Genomic DNA, 20,000 nt, shown 5'->3' on the forward strand with positions numbered 1-20,000 from the left:
ATTTGGTGCTGCATAGATAAATAGAAAGAGAGAGAGAGAGAGAGAGAGAGAGAGAGAGAGAGAGAGAGAGAGAGAGAGAGAGAGAGAGAGAGAGAGAGAGAGATTGATAATTGAAATATGTATTGATAGATTGAATGATAAAATAGATGAAAAATATAGATGAATTGCAAGAATGTATAAATAATAGATAGATAGATAGATAGATAGATAGATAGACAGATAGACAGATAGATAGTTTCAAGCTCTAACACATTTCCTTATTTATAAAAAAAATATTTATATACCAATTCTTTTTACAGAGGTGTATGAAATTTGTAAAAGCTTGCAATATTGCTTTCCGTTAACATTTCTGTATTGATAGACAGACAGACACACAGACAGACGGATACATAGGTAGACAGACAGATAGATAGGTAGATAGATGGGTAGATTGATAGATATGTAAAAAATATATGTATAAACGCTTGTGGATTGATATATAGATAGATAAACAGATAGATAGATGAACACGTAGATGGACAGATAGACAGACAGACAGACAGACTTGCTGACCACACGTTTTAAAACATAATTAATAAACAATTAGTATAAAAGCCATTAACTTACAGACACACACACACACACACACACACACACACACACACGATCTATTAATATTTACATGGCAAAAAAAATACTGTGCATACTTACATTAAATACATACATACATACATACATACATACATCCATACATACATACATACAAATCCCATTAACACAAGTAAGGCGTTTTCAAATGCATGGCTATACATAATACATAATACTCGCATACATAGCTATGGAAGGCAAAATGAATTAGTAGTGTAAATGTTTGCTCATTTAAGTAAACACAGACAGACAACGAAAAAAAAATAGATATGACAAAAAAAAAAAATGAAAGGGACAAAAAAAAAGAAGGAAGGAGGAAAGAAAGAGAAGATGAAAGCAAGGTGTAGAAGGCATTGTTGTTTATTCTGTTTATAAATTGAAAGGGAAAAAATACCGAATAGGGAAAGAAAGAAATATGCATATGAATACAGGAAGGAAAGTAAAGGTGGAAGGAAGGTATAGGTGTGAGAAAATAGTTCTTTTGCTTCTTATATTTAACTTTTGTATGTATTTGTACATTTGTGTGTTTTACGTTGATAAACAAATAGGAAACACACTTTATTGTTTTTCTTCTAATTAGCCAGAAATGGTGGAAAAAAATTAAATGAAAAAAACAGGAGAAAACACGAAGAGGAAGGTAAAAAAAAAGCTATTACTATGATAAGGAAATAAATACTATAACAAAAGGAAATTAGGAATGTACCTCCTTGTGAGAGAGAGAGAGAGAGAGAGAGAGAGAGAGAGAGAGAGAGAGAGAGAGAGAGAGAGAGAGTTGTGTGTGTGTGTGTACTGAGGGTGTGGCTCTCGATGTGACGCAGCACAGTAGTACACACACACACACAGATATGATGGCTATTTTTATCCTTTACATTTTTATCATTATTATTATTATTATTATTATTATTTCTTTTTTTTTTATCTTTTCTCTATTTTAGTTTCCCCATTTTTTCTTTCTGTCCTATGTGTTGCCAAGTGAGCGTGTAACCTATGCTTGCTATTTCCATGCATGTTTGGCTGTTTTTCTCTTCCTTGCTTTGATATTTTTACCTGCTAATCTTTTTCCCTTTTATCTGTGTTTTTTTTTTCTTTCTTTTGTATCCGCTTTGATGTCGTTTCTTAGTTTCTCTGGGGTATATTTTATTGTCCGGACATTGCTACACCAGCTTTTAGGTTATTTTTGCCAGTATTCCAGATGGTGGTGGTGGTGGTGGTGGTGGTGGTGGTGGTGGCGGCGATGAAGATTGTGGAAGTCTGGTAGTTTAACGTTCAGACCTGATCCAGAAATATTCCAGAGTATTTATTTATTTATTTTTGTTAGGTTAGTGAGTCGGTCAGTCGGCCTGTCAGTCGGTTAGTTAGTTAATTGGCTAGTTGGTTGTTTGGTTGGTTGGTTGGTTAGTGAGTTGGTTGGTTAGTTGGTTTGTCAGTCACTCGCTCGGTTGGTCAGTCAGTCAGTCAGTCAGTCAGTCAGTCAGTCAGTCAGTTAGTTATTTTGTAGGTATTGTATGTTTCAAGACACTTCACAATATAATTTTGGATTTTTTTACTTTTTTTCTCTTTTTTTTTTTTGACTGGCACTTTTTTTTTTTTGACTGACACCTTCAGAAGGCCTTTTTTTTTCAGTAGTTCCCAGCTTTATTGCCCGAGGTCGGAGCCCCTGTTGCACGAAGAAAGGGAGCATCCTGTTAGAGGCAGGTGGCTTAGCTCACAATGGAGAGTCCCTGGTTCGAATCAGGGAAACAAATTTTAACCTTGTCCTTTTTTTGTCTCCTTGTCTAATCTACCTCTTGATTGTCTTCTCCCTTTCATGTAAGAGCGTCTCTGGCCAAGGGCAACAAAAACCTAAAAAAAGAGGCCCATTCAAGGTGCCAGTCCTCAGAGAGTGCAGTCAAAAGGATTATCCAAAATTCGAGGAGAATTGTCTTGAAACTTCATTCTTTAAACAGTTCAAGTCAAAGGCAGGAGGAAATACAGAAGCAGCAAGTGAGTTCAAGAGTGTACCAGTAAAAGAGATCAGCGGAGAATGGACCTCATAGTTATAGTTAACATAGATTGAAATATTAAGTAAAATGTGCATTTGCTTAGACGAAATGAGAGTAAATAAATAAACAAAAGGGAACACAAAGGAAGTAAAAATATACATTTACTTAGACGAAATAAGAGTGTGACAATAAAGCCATCGGAATACAAAGGAACACAAAAGAAGAACAAGGCACATTTACTTGGATAAAATAACAGGATGAGAATGAAGTTACGGGAAAACAAAGTAAAAACAAGGTAGCATATTTACTTAGACGAAATACGAGGATGAGAATGAAGCTACACACAAAGGAAGGACAAACACTAGGCAGCCTCCTTAGCAGATCTTACGAGGCATTTCCGTGATGAACTGGGCCGTGTAAGCAAAAGTGAGTCGTACCATAATAAAGGCAAACATCTGGGATTTTCTGTTAGGCCTTCCAGTACATTAGGCCTATCGCTGGAAAGATGCAGGCCTATAGTGGTGAGAGTTACGCACGGAGGCCTGGTGGTGGTGCTGTGTTTGCCTTGTATAATAGGATTGGATTTAGTAATTAAGGAGAGTCTATTCAAACGACCAATTTGAATCTCTCTCTCTCTCTCTCTCTCTCTCTCTCTCTCTCTCTCTCTCTCTCTCTCTCTCTCTCTCTCTCTCTCTCTCTCTCTCTCTCTCTCTCTCCTTTTACCTTGATTAAAAAAAGTATAGAAAGTATTGGGTGCATGTATACCTGTGTGTGTGTGTGTGTGTGTGTGTGTGTGTGTGTGTGTGTGTGCTTGAGGCAGTTCACCAGCTCGCCAGTCAGTCAGTCAGTCAGTCAGTCAGTCAGTTACGTAGTTAGTCAGTCACTCAGTCGGTGAGTAATTTAGTCAGTCCCTTTGCTAGTCTGTTGGTCAGTAGGTCAGTAGGTCAGAGAGAGAGAGAGAGAGAGAGAGAGAGAGAGAGAGAGAGAGAGAGAGAGAGAGAGAGAGAGAGAGAGAGAGACTCTCTACTCGCTGAGTTTTTCGCAGAGAAGATGTCAGTCACTGATCCGGGTAGACGTCCACCTCACCTCCCTCAGGAAACAGACCACACCGTCGTCGATGTTCAGGTGACACGTGAACAGGTGGAGCGGCTGATGAGGGAAGTAGAGGAGAACAAAGCCACCGGCCCGGACGACATCAGCCCGCGGCTCCTCAAACGCTGCGCCAGTGAGCTGTCAGGTCCTCTCACCAGCGTCTTCAGGGCCTGCCTGATGGAGCACAGGTGGCCCTCTATATGGAAGGAGGCGCAAGTGGTACCAGCCCACAAGAAGAACTCAAAGCCTGAGCCCAGCAACTACAGACCCATCTCGCTGCTCTCCGTGGTGGGCAAGTTGCTGGAGCAGGTGGTGGCAGGTGTCATCTGTCATCACCTGAGTGAGCACCGCCTCCTCTCAGACAGACAGTTTGGCTTCCGGCCTGGCCGCTCAACAGCGGACCTCCTCACCCTCCTCTCCCAAGGCTGGCAGGATGCCCTGGACGAAGGTCTGGATACTCTTGTGGTGGCCCTGGACATTGCTGGGGCCTTTGATAGGGTCTGGCACGCGGGGCTTGTAAAAAAGCTTTGCGCCAAGGGTATCCAGGGCAACCTCCTTGCACTGCTCGAGGACTACCTCCAGGGGAGAACCCTCCGGGTAGTCATCAATGGACAGGCATCCCAGCCGTTACCTATACAGGCCTCAGTTCCACAGGGTTCAGTGTTGGGCCCGATCCTGTGGAACATATACATCGATGACCTCCTGCGGCAAATCCCGACTCTGCTTGCATACGCATTGGACTGCAATCTCTCCCGCTCCTACTGCCGCTCCGACAGTCAGCGAGCCGTTAGAGAGCTGAATAGGCAGCTCAGGCTGGTGATAGAGTGGGGAGAGGCGTGGCAAGTCAGCTTCGCACCAGAAAAGACGCAGGCCATGGTCAGAGAGAGAGAGAGAGAGAGAGAGAGAGAGAGAGAGAGAGAGAGAGAGAGAGAGAGAGAGAGAGAGAGAGAGAGAGAGAGAGAGAGAGAGAGAGAGAGAGAGAGAGAGAATAAAAAGGAGGCATATGAGAAATTGCAAGAAAATGAAAAAAAATGTAAAAAAATATGAAGGAAATGGAAAAAGAAAAGGAAAATATCAAATGTCAAAAATTCAACTAAACAAATTTCTCTCTCTCTCTCTCTCTCTCTCTCTCTCTCTCTCTCTCTCTCTCTCTCTCTCTCTCTCTCTCTCTCTCTCTCTCTCTCTCTCTCTCTCTCTCTCTCTCTCTCTCTCTCTCTCTCTCTCTCTCACACACACACACACACACACACACACACACACACACACACACACACACACACACACACACACACACACACACACACACACACACACACACACACACACACACACACACACACACACACACACACACACACACACACACACACACACACACACACACACACACACACACACACACACACACACACACACACCATCCTTCCCTTCTCCTTTACATACCCTCCTCCTCCTCCTCCTATTTTTGCCAGGTGTGTCTGATTGGCATCTGACACTCAGGTACTCGTCTCTTGTGGTGCCTGGCCTCGCGTCTGTCTGTCTGTCTGTGTGTCTGTCTGTGTATCTCGTTGCATGGGTGATTGCCTGTATGGTTGGCCAGATGGGTGGCTGATTGTATGGTTGTTGTGATTCGTGTTTGGTTTTGTGGGTCCGTGGATAAGTGGATGGTTATGGATGGTTGGATGGTTGGTTCTGTGTGTGTGGATGGTTGTGTGGATTAGTGGATGGTTGTATGGTTTTATGGTTGATTGTAAGGGTGGGTGAGTGGAAGAATGGAAGAGTGGATGGTTGGATGGATATATGGAAGGTTGTGAGGATGACTGGGTGATTGAATGGATGTGTGTGTGTGTGTGTGTGTGTGTGTGTGTGTGTGTGTGTGTGTGTGTGTGTGTGTGTGTGTGTGTGTGTGTGGATGGATGGATGGATGGATGGGTGGATGCTATGTATGGTGGTGGTCAAGTGGATGGTTCAGTGGATGAGTGGATAAATGAAGTCAATTTTTTGCATTTGTTTTTATTTGTTTATTCATTTATTTATCTATTTATTTAATGATCGAGTTCATTAGTTTTTATCTGTTCGTTTGTCTGTTTGTACGTGTCAAAACATGTATCACTACACCTGTCTTCTCCGTGTGTGTGTGTGTGTGTGTGTGTGTGTGTGTGTGTGTGTGTGTGTGTGTGTCTGTCTTTCGATTCATCTGCATCTTATCAATAGTAACAGCTGGGACTCAAACACTCCACGTCCTCTCTTCCTCCTCTTCCCTTCTTCCTCTCCCCCTCTTCCTCTTCCCCTCCCTCTTCTCCTCTCATCATACAATCCTCCTCCCCCTCTTCTCCCTCTTCCCGTCTTCCCTCCCTTTCATTTCCTCATTACCTTTCCCCTTTCTCCCCTCTCCTCCCCTCTTCACCCCCTTCCTGTTTCATCTGTTCCCCTCCCTTCCCTTCATTTCATGCTTCCTCCCCCTTCCAATATCCGTCCCTTCTCTGCTTCCCTCCCTCTCCTAATCCCCTCTCTCTTCCCTTCCCATCCCCCTGCATTGCTCTTCTCTCCTCTTCCCACAACCCATCTCAGTTTACTCCTTTTTCCCCTTAGTTTTTCTCTCCTCTGATTTGTCTCTCTTTTCCTTCCCTTCCTCTCTCTATTTCCTTCTTTCTCTATCCCTCTTCCGCTATCATTTCATTGCTTTCCTTGTTATTTTTATGGCTTTCATTAATTTTATAGTCTCTCTCTCTCTCTCTCTCTCTCTCTCTCTCTCTCTCTCTCTCTCTCTCTCTCTCTCTCTCTCTCTCTCTCTCTCTCTCTCTCTCTCTCTCGCTCTTTCCCTCTCTCCGTACATTTTTTCCCTGTCCTCATCCAAATTTTCATGTCCATCCCCTCCTCTCCCCACTTCATCCCTCTTCTCCCTTGCTCTCCCTGTTCCCTTCTGCCCGCCACTTCCCTCCCTTTTTTCCTACCTCCTCGTCCTTTTTTTCCCCCCTTCCTCTCTCCCTCCATTCTTCCCTCCATCCCTTCCTCTCGTCTCAGCGAAAAATATTGTGTTGTCAGATCAGTGAAATCATGTCTTATTTTTTCACTTCAGCTCACTTGTGTCCCTCGATTCGTCATGCAGAGAGAGAGAGAGAGAGAGAGAGAGAGAGAGAGAGAGAGAGAGAGAGAGAGAGAGAGAGAGAGAGAGAGAGAGAGGCAGGCAGGCAGGCAGGCGTAGTGAGTCACTTTGATATTTAATAAAAAACTTGGACATGCGCACGTCTCTCTCTCTCTCTCTCTCTCTCTCTCTCTCTCTCTCTCTCTCTCTCTCTCTCTCTCTCTCTCTCGTGAAAACACTGGAATAAGCAGACAGAAAAATAAAATATACAAAACAGGACTACACTTTTTTTTATTTTTACTTCGTTCCTTCTTCATAAGAGAGAGAGAGAGAGAGAGAGAGAGAGAGAGAGAGAGAGAGAGAGAGAGAGAGAGAGAGAGAGAGAGAGAGAGAGAATGTATTAAAACGAAGAAATAATAATAAAAAAATTCTCTGCCAACGATGCATCTTGTGAATATATTAATAAATTGATAATAAATAAACAAATAAAACAACAATAAATAGAAAAAAATACATCAGAAAAATAAATGAATAGATAAATGAATAAGTAAATAAAGATAAAATAAACCACTTTTTTTTTTTTTAAGAATCTCTCACTCCACTTTCCGTTTTTTGTCACATTCCGGTAACTCGCTCCTCGTCACCGAAAGGACCAATCAGCAGCCAGTGACCGTAAGCAAGATTTTTTTGAGATGAGATAGTGAGATAGTGTCTGGCATGGAGGCGTACATCCCTCACTCTTTTTCTCGTCCTAAACCTTCTAAACCTTGGTTTAACACAGCTTGTTCTCGTGCTATACATGATAGAGAGGTGGCCCACAAAAGGTACTTAAGCCTTCCATCACAAGAATCTCATGCACTTTATATTTCTGCCCGGAACCATGCCAAGTCTGTTCTCCAACTAGCCAAAAACTCCTTCATTAACAGAAAATGTCAAAACCTTTCAAAATCTAACTCCCCTCGTGATTTCTCGCATCTAGCCAAAAATATCTCCAATAACTTTGCTTCTTCATTTTTCCCTCCTCTATTTCAACCAGATGGCACCACTGCTATCACATCTATTTCTAAAGCTGAACTCTTTGCTCAAACCTTTGCTAAAAACCCTACCTTGGACGATTCCGGGCTTGTTCCTCCCTCTCCTCCACCCTCTGACTACTTCATGCCTTCTATTAAAATTCTTCACAATGATGTTTTCCATGCCCTCGCTGGCCTAAACCCTCGGAAGGCTTATGGACCTGATGGGGTCCCTCCTATTGTTCTCCGAAACTGTGCCTCCGTGCTTGCACCTTGCCTAGTCAAACTCTTTCAGCTCTGTCTGTCAACATCTACCTTTCCTTCTTGCTGGAAGTTTGCCTACATTCAACCTGTTCCTAAAAAGGGTGACCGTTCTAATCCCTCAAACTACCGTCCTATTGCTTTAATTTCCTGCCTATCTAAAGTTTTTGAATCAATCCTCAACAGGAAGATTCTTAAACATCTATCACTTTACAACCTTCTATCTGATCGCCAGTATGGGTTCCGTCAAGGCCGCTCTACTGGTGATCTTCTGGCTTTCCTTACTGAGTCTTGGTCATCCTCTTTTAGAGATTTTGGTGAAACTTTTGCTGTTGCCTTGGACATATCAAAAGCTTTTGATAGAGTCTGGCACAAAGCTTTGATTTCCAAACTATCCTCCTACGGTTTCTATCCTTCTCTCTGTAACTTCATCTCAAGTTTCCTTTCTGACCGTTCTATTGCTGCTGTGGTAGACGGTCACTGTTCTTCTCCTAAATCTATTAACAGTGGTGTTCCTCAGGGTTCTGTCCTGTCACCCACTCTCTTCTTATTATTCATTAATGATCTTCTAAACCAAACTTCTTGTCCTATCCACTCCTACGCTGATGATACCACCCTGCACTTTTCCACGTCTTTTCATAGACGTCCAACCCTTTAGGAGGTAAACATATCACGCAGGGAAGCCACAGAACGCCTGACTTCTGATCTTTCTAAAATTTCTGATTGGGGCAGAGCAAACTTGGTATTGTTCAATGCCTCAAAAACTCAATTCCTCCATCTATCAACTCGACACAATCTTCCAGACAACTATCCCCTCTTCTTCAATGACACTCAACTGTCCCCCTCTTCTACACTGAACATCCTCGGTCTGTCCTTTACTTATAATCTGAACTGGAAACTTCACATCTCATCTCTAGCTAAAACAGCTATGAAGTTAGGTGTTCTGAGACGTCTCCGCCAGTTTTTCTCACCCCCCCAGCTGCTAACTTTGTATAAGGGCCTTATCCGTCCATGTATGGAGTATGCTTCACATATCTGGGGGGGTTCCACTCATACTGCTCTTCTAGACAGGGTGGAATCAAAAGCTTTTCGTCTCATCAACTCCTCTCCTCTAACTGACTGTCTTCAGCCTCTCTCTCACCGCCGCAATGTTGCATATCTAGCTGTCTTTTACCGCTATTTTCATGCTAACTGCTCTCCTGATCTTGCTAACTGCATGCCTCCCCTCCTTCCGCGGCCTCGCTGCACAAGACTTTCTTCTTTCTCTCATCCCTATTCTGTCCACCTCTCTAACGCAAGAGTTAACCAGTATTCTCAATCATTCATCCCTTTCTCTGGTAAACTCTGGAACTCCCTGCCTGCTTCTGTATTTCCACCTTCCTATGACTTGAATTCCTTCAAGAGGGAGGTTTCAAGACACTTATCCACCAATTTTTGACCACTGCTTTGACCCTTTTATGGGGACTGGCATTTCAGTGGGCATTTTTTTTATTAGATTTTTGTTTGCCCTTGGCCAGTGTCACTCATACATAAAAAAAAAAAAAAAAAAAAAACACGAACATACCTCACCATATATACTCTCATCCACTACCCCCACCACCACTACCACCACCACCACCACCCTGCTATTATAATCACTGCCAAATATACGCCAGCATCATTATCTAACTGATTACCGCTTGAAAGGAGCAGCGCTTCGAGTGTCGAGTGCAGATTGGCTTAGCTCCGGCACGCGAGGTCACGAAGGGAGGGAGGTGTGAGGAGAGAAGGGCTAGGTGGGTGTTTTGCTGGTGGTGGTGGTGGTGGTGGTGTTTTGTTTGTTGTTATTGTTATTGTTGTTGTTGTTTTTGTTTTTCTTATTCTTCTTTTCGTCTTGTTTTTGCTTTTCTTTGTTTTTTATCTCCTATTTCTTTTCTTCTCCTTTTTCTTCTTGTTCTGTCTTGTTCCTCTTCTACTTTTTCAATTTCTCTGTTCTTTCCATTCTCCTCCTCCAATCTTCTTATTTTAGCTCTAGTTCTTCTTGTTGTTGTTGTTCCTCCTCCTCCTCACCACCACCACCACCACCACCACCCTATCCTCTCCCTATCCTACAAACCTCCCCCTTCCCCTCAACCCCGCCATCACCATCAACACCACCGCCACCAACACCATCAACGTGATTGTTTCGTGTTAGTAAGGATGAGACACACCTGTCCCCTCTTCGACAGGTAGATCCAGGTATGAAGACTCGCATTTATGGAAAGAGGGGAAGGTTTGGCTGTGTTCCTGTGGTCTCCCTCTTGACCCACATTCTGAAACCCTTTGCTTTCTCACCAAGACTATTTTCAAAGTCGACAGAGATGATTAACCGGGTTTTAAAAGAGTTTCTACTGTTAATATTGTAGAAATCTTGTTAATCTGTCACTAAAACTATAAAAACACCATTAAAAACGCTTTGCTCTCCCACCACGACTATTTTCAAAGGCCACAGAGGTGTTTAGCTGCGTTCTTAAAAGTGTTTCTGCCGTTAATAATGTGCAAATCTTGGTAATCTGTCACTAGAAGCGTAAAAACACCATTAAAAACCCGTTTAGCTTCAACGATATACGAGTACTTTTGAAAACATTGGAGTTGCTGCGCATGTGTTTCAGAATATGGTTTCTCATCGTGAGTGTGTCTTCTGCTTCCTTTTACTTGGTGCTTCTCTCGCAACTCAGAGTAAATATACGAGTGAAAAAGTAAAGGAGGAGAAAGAAAGAAAGTTAGAATGATGAAATGAACAAGGAAAGGCGGAAGAAATGAACGAGAAGGAATACAAGCGTGAAAGTAATTTTTGCTTTTCTTTCCTTCTTCTTTCGTCTTCTTCTTTTTTTTTTCTTGTTTGTTATTGTTATCGTGATATCTAGGAAATGTTTGGGTACACTTCCCCCCCCTCTCTCTCTCTCTCTCTCTCTCTCTCTCTCTCTCTCTCTCTCTCTCTCTCTCTCTCTCTCTCTCTCTCTCTCTCTCTCTCATGTTCACTCATTCTTTTCCGCTATTATTTGTTTTGTTTTCAGAAATATCACCACCACCACCACCACCACCACCACCACCACTACAAGACTACCACTGCTGCTGGTGATAAAATGACAGTCACCTACACCACCAAGGTTTCCAACACTAGTTTCTGCGGATTTTCCAAGCTTCTATTCAGGTGAGTGAGTATGCAAGAGAGAGAGAGAGAGAGAGAGAGAGAGAGAGAGAGAGAGAGAAAGAAAAATTTTGCTATCCTTCCTTCATTTCGGGAAATAGATAGATGTAGATAACTCTCTCTCTCTCTCTCTCTCTCTCTCTCTCTCTCTCTCTCTCTCTCTCTCTCTCTCTCTCTCTCTCTCTCTCTCTCTCTCTCTCTCTCTCTCTCTCTCTCTCTCTCTCTCTCACTTCAGTCAGTCAAAGAGTCAGTCAGTCACTCTCAGCCAGCAACTCAGTCACTTATTCTCTCTCTCAGTCAATCAGTCAGCGAGTCTGTCAGTCATTCAGTCGCTTGGCTAGTTAGTCTCTCTGTCAGTCAGTCAGTCAGTGTGTCAGTCTCTGTCAGTCAGTCGGTGGGTGAGTCAGTGAGCCAGGCGGTAGAGTCACCATCCTGCTTCAGCACACTTTGCCAAAACCGCTCCGAGTGAACATTTTTATTTGTGTCAAAATCAAGAAAGGAAAACGATGGGTTTGTCAGGAAGCTCACTAAAGGTGGCGGCTCGCCTTCACGTCGTCGGCCAGTGTGGCGGTGTTGACCGCCTTACACTTAGCCGCCCACGCCGTAGAGGAGGCCAGCGCCTGCTGGCCTCTTTCAGCTTCCCCAGCGCGGGAGGCGGGGCGGGCCACCATTGGTCCGCCCGAGAAACGGCGATGAACGTCAGCAAGCTGGCTAAAAGGGAGGGCAAGACACCCGTCAGGTTGGACTTCCTGGCGGGGGAATCTCTCGTGGCCCGCCGAGAGATCCCATTAGCAGAACTGCTTGCGGGACTAAGGGCCAACAGTGTGGGGCGCCGCGCTGTTGCCTTCCTCGCCCTCGAGGGAGGCCAGGCCGCGCTGGCAGGCGACGCCGATGACGACCATGGCCATACCCACGTAGCAGTTTTCTTTAATGAAAGGCGCGTGGATGACACAGGCGTGGTTGAGAACGCACCTGAAGAACCAGAGAGCAGTCCATTCCAAGAACAGCCCAACCTGTCACAACAGGTTATTGACACAAGTCCCAGCCTGCCACAGCAGGCAAGTGACACAACTCCCAGCCTGCCACAGCAGGCTGGCGACAACAAGGGCCAGACCCATGAGGCCCATGAAGCTGGCGATACAGAGGCCAGCTGTGACCTGGGTGATGGCCAACGGTGGACCCCTGCCCCGAGCCACACGAAGCCCAGCCTTCCACTAAAGTTTGGCGACAATAAGGGGCATACTCATCAGCCCCATCAGGCTGGCGATGATGAAGCCAGCCTGACCCAGGAGGTCACGCACCGTGACCTGGCAGATGGCCAGAGGTGGACTCCTACCCCGAGCCACACAAAGTCCAGCCTTCCACAAAAGGCTGGCGAAAAAACGGGGCATACTCATCAACCCCATAAAACTGGCGACGATGAAGCCAGCCTGGCCAAGAAGGTCACGCACCGTGACCTGGGGGATGGCCAAAGGCGGACCCCTGCCCCACGCCAGCTCCGTCAAAGGAGGGGAAAGCCCCGCGGGACGTCCTCTGAGGGTGGACGGGAGCGCGATTTCTCCCAGCGCTCCATCACGTCCCCCGCGAAGCAGGGGAAGGCGCCCCAGCGGCCTGGTAGGGGAGGGGGCCGGTGGAGCGTGTGTGGCTCCTGCCTCTTGGACAACGTTCTCATGTGTGTGCAGGCCATGGCATTAACTTTACTCACGTACCACGTGTCTCTCGAGTGGTTCTGAGCCTGCTGCCCATGAGCACCACTATGGCACCGCACCACCCGCCGCCCACCGCCACTCCACACCACACCCACCGACCACCACTGATGGGGTCACCACACACCACTCCATAGTTCACCAACAGTGACCACCACTCATGGGGTCACCACACACCACACCACACCACACCACACAGTCACCGCCACACAGGCCACCACTCATGGGGCCTCATGGCTGGTGACTCACTCATAGTCTCATCACAGTTTCGTGTTTCTTCTATCGTATCTCTCAACAATCTCACTTTAACTAGTATTCTGAAACGCTTTGCACTCAACAGTGTTTCTCCTGATAATAATGTAGAAAAGTTGTTAATCTGTCACTAGAACCATAGAAACAGACTGGAAAAACCGTGTCGCTGCAACTAGAGCCTTTTGAATGTAGTGCAGGTAAGGCTCGTCTTGTGCGACTTGTTTTTCTGTCTGTCCACATGTACTGTACCTCTGCACACACACACACACACACACACAGTGTAGTGATAAGCACACTCGGCTCACAACCAAGAAGGTCCGGATTCGAGTCCCGAGCGCGGCGAGGCAATTGGGCGTGCCTTTTAATGTGTAGCCCCTCGTTCGCTTAGCACGCTGTCCCGGTGTGTTCGTTCGCTTAGCACGCTGTCCCGGTGTGTGGTGTGTGAGTGGTCTCAGTCCTACCCAAAGATCGGTCACAATGAGCTCTGAGCTCTTTCCGTCGGGTAACGGCTGGCTGGGTGATCACCAGACGACCGTAGGTGAATAACACAAACACGCACTGACGCACCTACGCATATGTAGGATACTTTTCACGAGAGAGAGAGAGAGAGAGAGAGAGAGAGAGAGAGAGAGAGAGAGAGAGACTTACATTTCCCCTTTATTCACCTCTCAGTTCTACCTTATCTTCAGTTCATTCACGTCCATGTTAATCTATTGACATGTTTGCTTTTCTCTGTCACAGATGGCGCGGCAGTGTGTTCAAGCTGCTCGCCGCTGACCTCATTGTTTACTTCCTGCTTTATTTCTCCGTGGCCGCCATCTACAGATTCGCCTTGCGGGAGAACGAGAAGAGGTAATACACACACACACACACACACACACACACAAACCCTCCACCTTCACTAATCCTTAAACATAAACAAAACAGTAAAAGTAAACAAATAAATAAATAAACAAATCAAGAAAGAAAAACTCAAGTCAAATCAACCAAAAAAAAAAAACACACACACACACACACACACACACGCACACAACATACCCACCACCACCATCACCACCACCACCACCACTTCCTCTAATTCCCACAGAGTGTTTGAGAAGATCGCCATAACGTGTGAATACTTCCGCAACGTGTTCCCTATCTCTTTCGTGCTGGGTTTCTACGTGACAATCGTGGTGCAGCGGTGGTGGGAGCAGTACATGCTGATCCCCTGGCCCGACACCGTGTGCATCATGGCCTCCACTTACATAGAGGGCCAGGTGAGGCGTAGCAAGAGAGAGAGAGGGAGGGAGAGAGAGCCCCGTATACAGAAACGCTTTGCTCTCTCACCACAACTATTCTCAAAGACCACAGAGATGATTGGCCTGGTTCTCAAGACTGTTTCTCCATTTAATAATATAGAAACCATATAAATCTGTCACTGCAACCGTAAAAACAACCTTAAAACCACGTGCAACTTCAACTAAAGCCTGAAAATAGTGGAGGTGTGGCTCAGAAGCGTTTCATAATAAAGACCAAAGAGAGAGAGAGAGAGAGAGAGAGAGAGAGAGAGAGAGAGAGAGAGAGAGAGAGAGAGAGAGAGAGATTGAAACGAGATCGAGTTAGGTGAAGCGAGGTTCCATGTGGCGCTTTATGGGACTGGGTAAGATTACAACTTGGAGGATGGCTGAAGAGGGAGCGAGAGACGGGGGATGGAGGGAGGAAGGGAGAATGGGGGAGTGTAGAGGGTGAGGGAGAGTCTGGGGGTGGAAGGAGGAAGGGGAGAGTGGGAGGAGGGTAGAGGGAGCGGGAGAGTGTGGGGGGGCTGGAGGGAGTAAGGGAGAGTGAGGCGGGGGAGGGTGAAAGGAATAAATAGTGGGAAGGAGGTAGGGAAACAGGGGGGGTGAGAGAGAGAGAGAGAGAGAGAGAGAGAGAGAGAGATGCATACATACAAACATACATACACATATACATACATACAGACAGACAGACAGACACAAACAGATACACAAACAGACAGACAGACAAACAGACAGACAGAATACACAAGAGAGAAAGGAAAGGAGGAAGAGCTGAGATTAGAGACAAAGTGAGGAGGAAGAGAGGAAGAGGAAGAGTAGGAGGGAGGAGGAGGAGGAGGAGGAGGAGGAGACGTGAGAATACATGACAAATATAAATCGGGAGAGGAGGAGGAGGAGGAGGAGGATATTCAGATATTCAGATATTCAGATATTTTTTTTATTCCATTATACAATGGTTATTCTTACGTACATATAACAGATTAAGACATGCAATTTGAGTGCAGTCATGTCCACTCTGATACATAATCTACATATTGTCTTCACACCACCTCATGACTGGTGCACGTTATTACGAAGATAGAATTATGGTTAAAATAGATGCTAAAATGTAAAATACAAAGAATAAAATGTAAGTAAAATAACAGATAAAAATAAAATAGCTACAAATAAAAGATTAAAAATCGTAAGTCAGCCTATAATAAGTTAAATTTGCCCCTCACATTGCGAAGTATAAAAGTCCATGTAAGAAAGTTGTGTTGGTGGTTTACACACTGAATTGTTTGTTGAATAGATAAGTGTGCAGTAATTTTTTATAAGTTCTAATGGAGGGTGCATTCCTTATATGAGGAGGAAGGCTGTTCCAGAATCTTGGTCCAGCAGCCAGTAGTGATCTCGCTCCAGTACAGGTGTTAGTCTTTGGTTCATACATGTTGTGCTGTTGTCTGGTGGGGACACTACACACCTCACTCACTTTCGGCATGGGGAATAAATAGGTAGGAATATTACCATGAGTAATGTTGTACATAATGATACCTAATTCGTATTTGTATTTTTGGTGTACTTTTAGCCAGCCACATTCTCTTAAAAAAGGTGTAGCGTGATCAAATTTAGCACCGTTGCCTAGTGCAACTTTCGCTGCAAAGTTTTGGAGTTTTTGCACTTGTTGTGTATGAGTGATATTTGCAGTTCCCCAAACCTTTATTCCATAATTAATTATGCTTAGCACTAACGTGTTCATGAGAGTAGTTCTAGTCCTCCTATTAAAACAGTCCTTACTCTTATTTATGTTCAAAATTGTGCTAAAAATTTTCTTATTTATTTTTTTGATATGAGTATTAAAAGTCATGTGGGAATCAAAGTATACACCCAAGTTTTTAAGGGAACTGCTGGGGAGTATGTTAGTGTGATCTACTTGTAGGCACGTGTCAGGTGGGATCTGAGATATAAGACCTCTGCTGCCGACAAACATGCATTGTGTCTTTGTCGTGTTGAGCAGCAAACCATTCATGTGAAAATATGCCTTAGCTTGTGACAGAGCCACTTCTCCCTTGTGAACGAGATCTTGAATATTCGCTACTTCTCCAGTGTGGATGAGCTGCGTGTCATCTGCGTACTGTATGACCTGGCAGTCGGGGATGTGCTGCGAGAGGTCATTTACAAATATAGAAAACAATATTGGACCAAGCACTGATCCTTGAGGAACACCATAAGCAACTTCAAGTTTATTAGAAATATGTTTACCTATTTTGACTGACTGAGTTCTTTTGAGAAGGTAGCTTTGGAACCAAAAGGAATCGACTCTTAACATTCTTAGTTTCCTTAATAATATTTCATGATTAACGCTGTCGAAAGCTTTTGATAAGTCACACAGCGTTACTAATGAAATGTTTCTCCTGTCAATAGTGTCGAATAGTGAATTGGACAGAGTAAGCAGAGCGCTTTCTGTAGAAAGCTTAGGTCTGAAGCCATGTTGCGTATCACTGAGGAGGTGATTGCTTTCAAGGTGTGAGGTGAGTTGAGCAGCAATAACCTTTTCAAGAACTTTTGAGATAATTGGAAGAAGTGATATGGGTCTATAGTTTTTCGGTTCCATAGCGTCTCCTGTTTTAAAAATGGGTACTACTAAAGCGTGTTTCCAAGATTCTGGGAAATTTCCTGTTGCAATTGACGAATTAATTATACATGTAAGATACGGAATAATTATAGGCAGTGATTCTTTTATAAATCGAAGTGAGATATTATCAGAGCCACAAGAAGAAGTGTTTTTTAAATGTTTTATTATCAATATAATGGTATTGCTATCAGTTGGCTGGGGTCTAAACATGCTACAGGATGGACCGCTGGTGTTATTGTTGTTGGGTACAGGCACATTCTGATTATGCTCGCTATTTTGGTGTGTTTTTTCAAAGGTAATTTTCCCAACATTAGCAAAAAATTTATTGAAACTTTCCACTTTCTTTCTCAGTGTTTCCTCATCTTTATCAATTTCTAGCGTAGCTTTGCATATATCTTTGGAGATAACCTGGTTTAATATTTTCCACGTGGCAGCACTATTCCCTCTGTTGCTCTCAAGCTTGTTGCTATAATACTCTGATTTAGATTTTTTTATTGACATTTTCACTTCTTTTTTAAGTTCCTTATACGTGGACTGTAGGTTTACGTTAGACCTGTCATTTTTAAGATTTATTTGTGCTGCATCTCGCTCGTGCATCAGTGCTCGTAAGTGCTCGTTCATCCAGGGGGCGAAGGGCCTTCTCACTTCTCTTGTGACGAGAGGAGCACACTTGTTTAAACAGTTATTGAAAATGCTCGTAAATATATTGACTTGGGTGTCAACATTGTCTGTTATGAATATATTATTCAACGTTTGAGTTTCTTGACTTAGTAAATCGCATATTGTTTCAGATGAGTAAGATGTTAGATCACGAAATGTTTTTACTACTGGTGGACGCTTTGTCTTTTTTAAGTTTACAGTCACGCTGATGAGCTCGTGATCGCCAACAGGACACGGCATTGTGTCTGTGTGTAATATGGACTGAGTCTTATTGGTAACTATTAAGTCTATGAGGGTGGCAGAAGTGGGGGTGATTCTCGTGGGTTTGCTAATTACCTGTGTCAGTTTGGTGTTAAAAATAATTTGCTTCATCTTACTATTATCACATAAAACGTTGTCATTAAAATCTCCTAAAATATAAAATGGCTTATCTTTTAAGCTAACATATCTAATAACATCCGTTATATAGTCATAAGATTCACAGCGAGCTTTTGGGTGTCGGTACAGGCAGCCAATTATAACACTGGGAAACTTGCTGCTCTGCACTGTCACCCACACGTCCTCAACACCTTGCGCTCTTACAATGTCGATTTCGAGTGGAACTACCGTAAATACATCTCTGATATATATACAAACACCTCCTCCCCTACCTTTGTCGCATCTGTACACTTTGTATTCGGGTATGTATATATAATCGTCAGGAAAATCGTTACACAACCATGTCTCACTAATACATAGTACATCTAGTTCCTTTTCCCTTACAAGGAGCTCTATCTCCTCTTTGCAGCCTAACAAGCTTTGGGCATTAATGTGAGCAATTGTTATTTTGTTCCTTGGTTTGGGAGACATGCTGGCCCTACCTTCTTCGCCGAGTTCCTATTTGGTGTAAAGGTGACACAACTTCTGCTTATGTCCTAATCTATGACATAATTCACATTTGAGTCTGTGGTCAAAACGACATGTATCTTGGCGATGGTTGTGTTCACCACAATTGTAACAGCCATAACTATACCTCCCACGTGTTGATGTGTATGCAGTGTGGTGCAAGTTGTACAATGTTTGTGGGCGAGTGTAGTGTGTGTTGTGAGGTGTGTAAGGCTGTGTGTAGTGTGTGCTGTGTAGTGTGTGGGACTGTGAGTTGTATTTTCTATGAGGTCTGAAGAGCTGTGTATTGTGAGCATTGTGTGATACTTGGTGCTGTGTGTAATGTGCGTTGTGTGGTGTATGGGATTGTGCATAATGATTGTAGTGTGGTACACGAGGCTGTGTGTGGTGTATATTTTGTGGTGCGCGGGGTTGTGTGTTACATGTGTATATTGGTGTGTTGGATTGCGTGTTGTTCGTAATGTCACGTGTACTCGTATATGAACGTCCAAGGTGCGGTCTGTATGGATGAGCGTTTTGTGTGTGTTGCATTATTTGGGGTTGTGCATCTAGCGTGCCGTATGGTGTATAGTGGTGAGTGTAATGTGTGACATTAGGTGCATGGGGATGTATGGAAGTGGATCCCATATCGTGGCGGCCCAAATCAATCTCGAATAACTCAGGAGATCTACCGGAGCTGCCATCGGCACTCCCTGTCATCCACCGTTCTCCCCAGCCCGCATCCACATTGTGCGATGGACTTCTATTTACTGCTGCAGCGTAAGAGTGTGGCTGTGTTCTTGGCGATGTTGACGTTGCGTGCTGGGGAGTGGGCAGCAGTGGAGGTTTGTGAGTGGCTGCGTAAGAGTGTGGCTGTGTTCTTGGCGATGTTGACGTTGCGTGCTGGGGAGTGGGCAGCAGTGGAGGTTTGTGAGTGGCTGCGTTAGGCGGGATAGATGTGGTGAGAATATGTTGAAGCTGAGGTCTGGCACCAATGTGCGTGTCTCCATGAGTGTTGAGGAAGACATTTGGCTGCCTCTGGATACTTGCCCAGTTTTTACATAAGTGAAACCCCGAACACTGTTTTTCAAGAGCACTTAGCAACTTAATGACACCCATTCTATTTAATGTGCAAGGTTTTCTGTTCTCTATGTCAAAGCACCATTCATCCACATATCCAGTCCCCAGAATAAACTCTGGAGCTGTTTTAACAATGTTAACACCATTCGCTTCTCCCCACTCGATTAATCGCTCATTATAGTATTTAACTTTGGCTTGAAATTCCTGTGGTTCTGGCACTGGCACAACCTGACATACATGAATTTTCATTTCGCTATTTTTTTCTTTGAGATCACTAATTAAAGAGCCTAGGTGATCAAGGATTATTTCAGCGGG

General features: G+C 44.2%; 1 protein-coding gene across 1 annotated transcript in view; it reads left to right on the plus strand.

Annotated features, from left to right (window-relative positions):
• Window positions 1–20,000, plus strand: part of LOC135097146 (bestrophin-2-like) — a 120,859-nt gene that overhangs the window by 71,106 nt on the left and 29,753 nt on the right. Inside the window, exons 3-5 of the mRNA XM_063998919.1 lie at window positions 11,096–11,232; window positions 13,929–14,039; window positions 14,275–14,446. Of these exons, the coding sequence (XP_063854989.1) occupies window positions 11,165–11,232; window positions 13,929–14,039; window positions 14,275–14,446 (351 nt within the window). The 5' untranslated portion in view covers window positions 11,096–11,164. The remainder of the gene's footprint in view (window positions 1–11,095; window positions 11,233–13,928; window positions 14,040–14,274; window positions 14,447–20,000) is intronic.

The sequence above is a fragment of the Scylla paramamosain genome, unplaced genomic scaffold, assembly GCF_035594125.1.
Source record: "Scylla paramamosain isolate STU-SP2022 unplaced genomic scaffold, ASM3559412v1 Contig13, whole genome shotgun sequence".
NCBI lineage: Eukaryota > Metazoa > Arthropoda > Malacostraca > Decapoda > Portunidae > Scylla > Scylla paramamosain.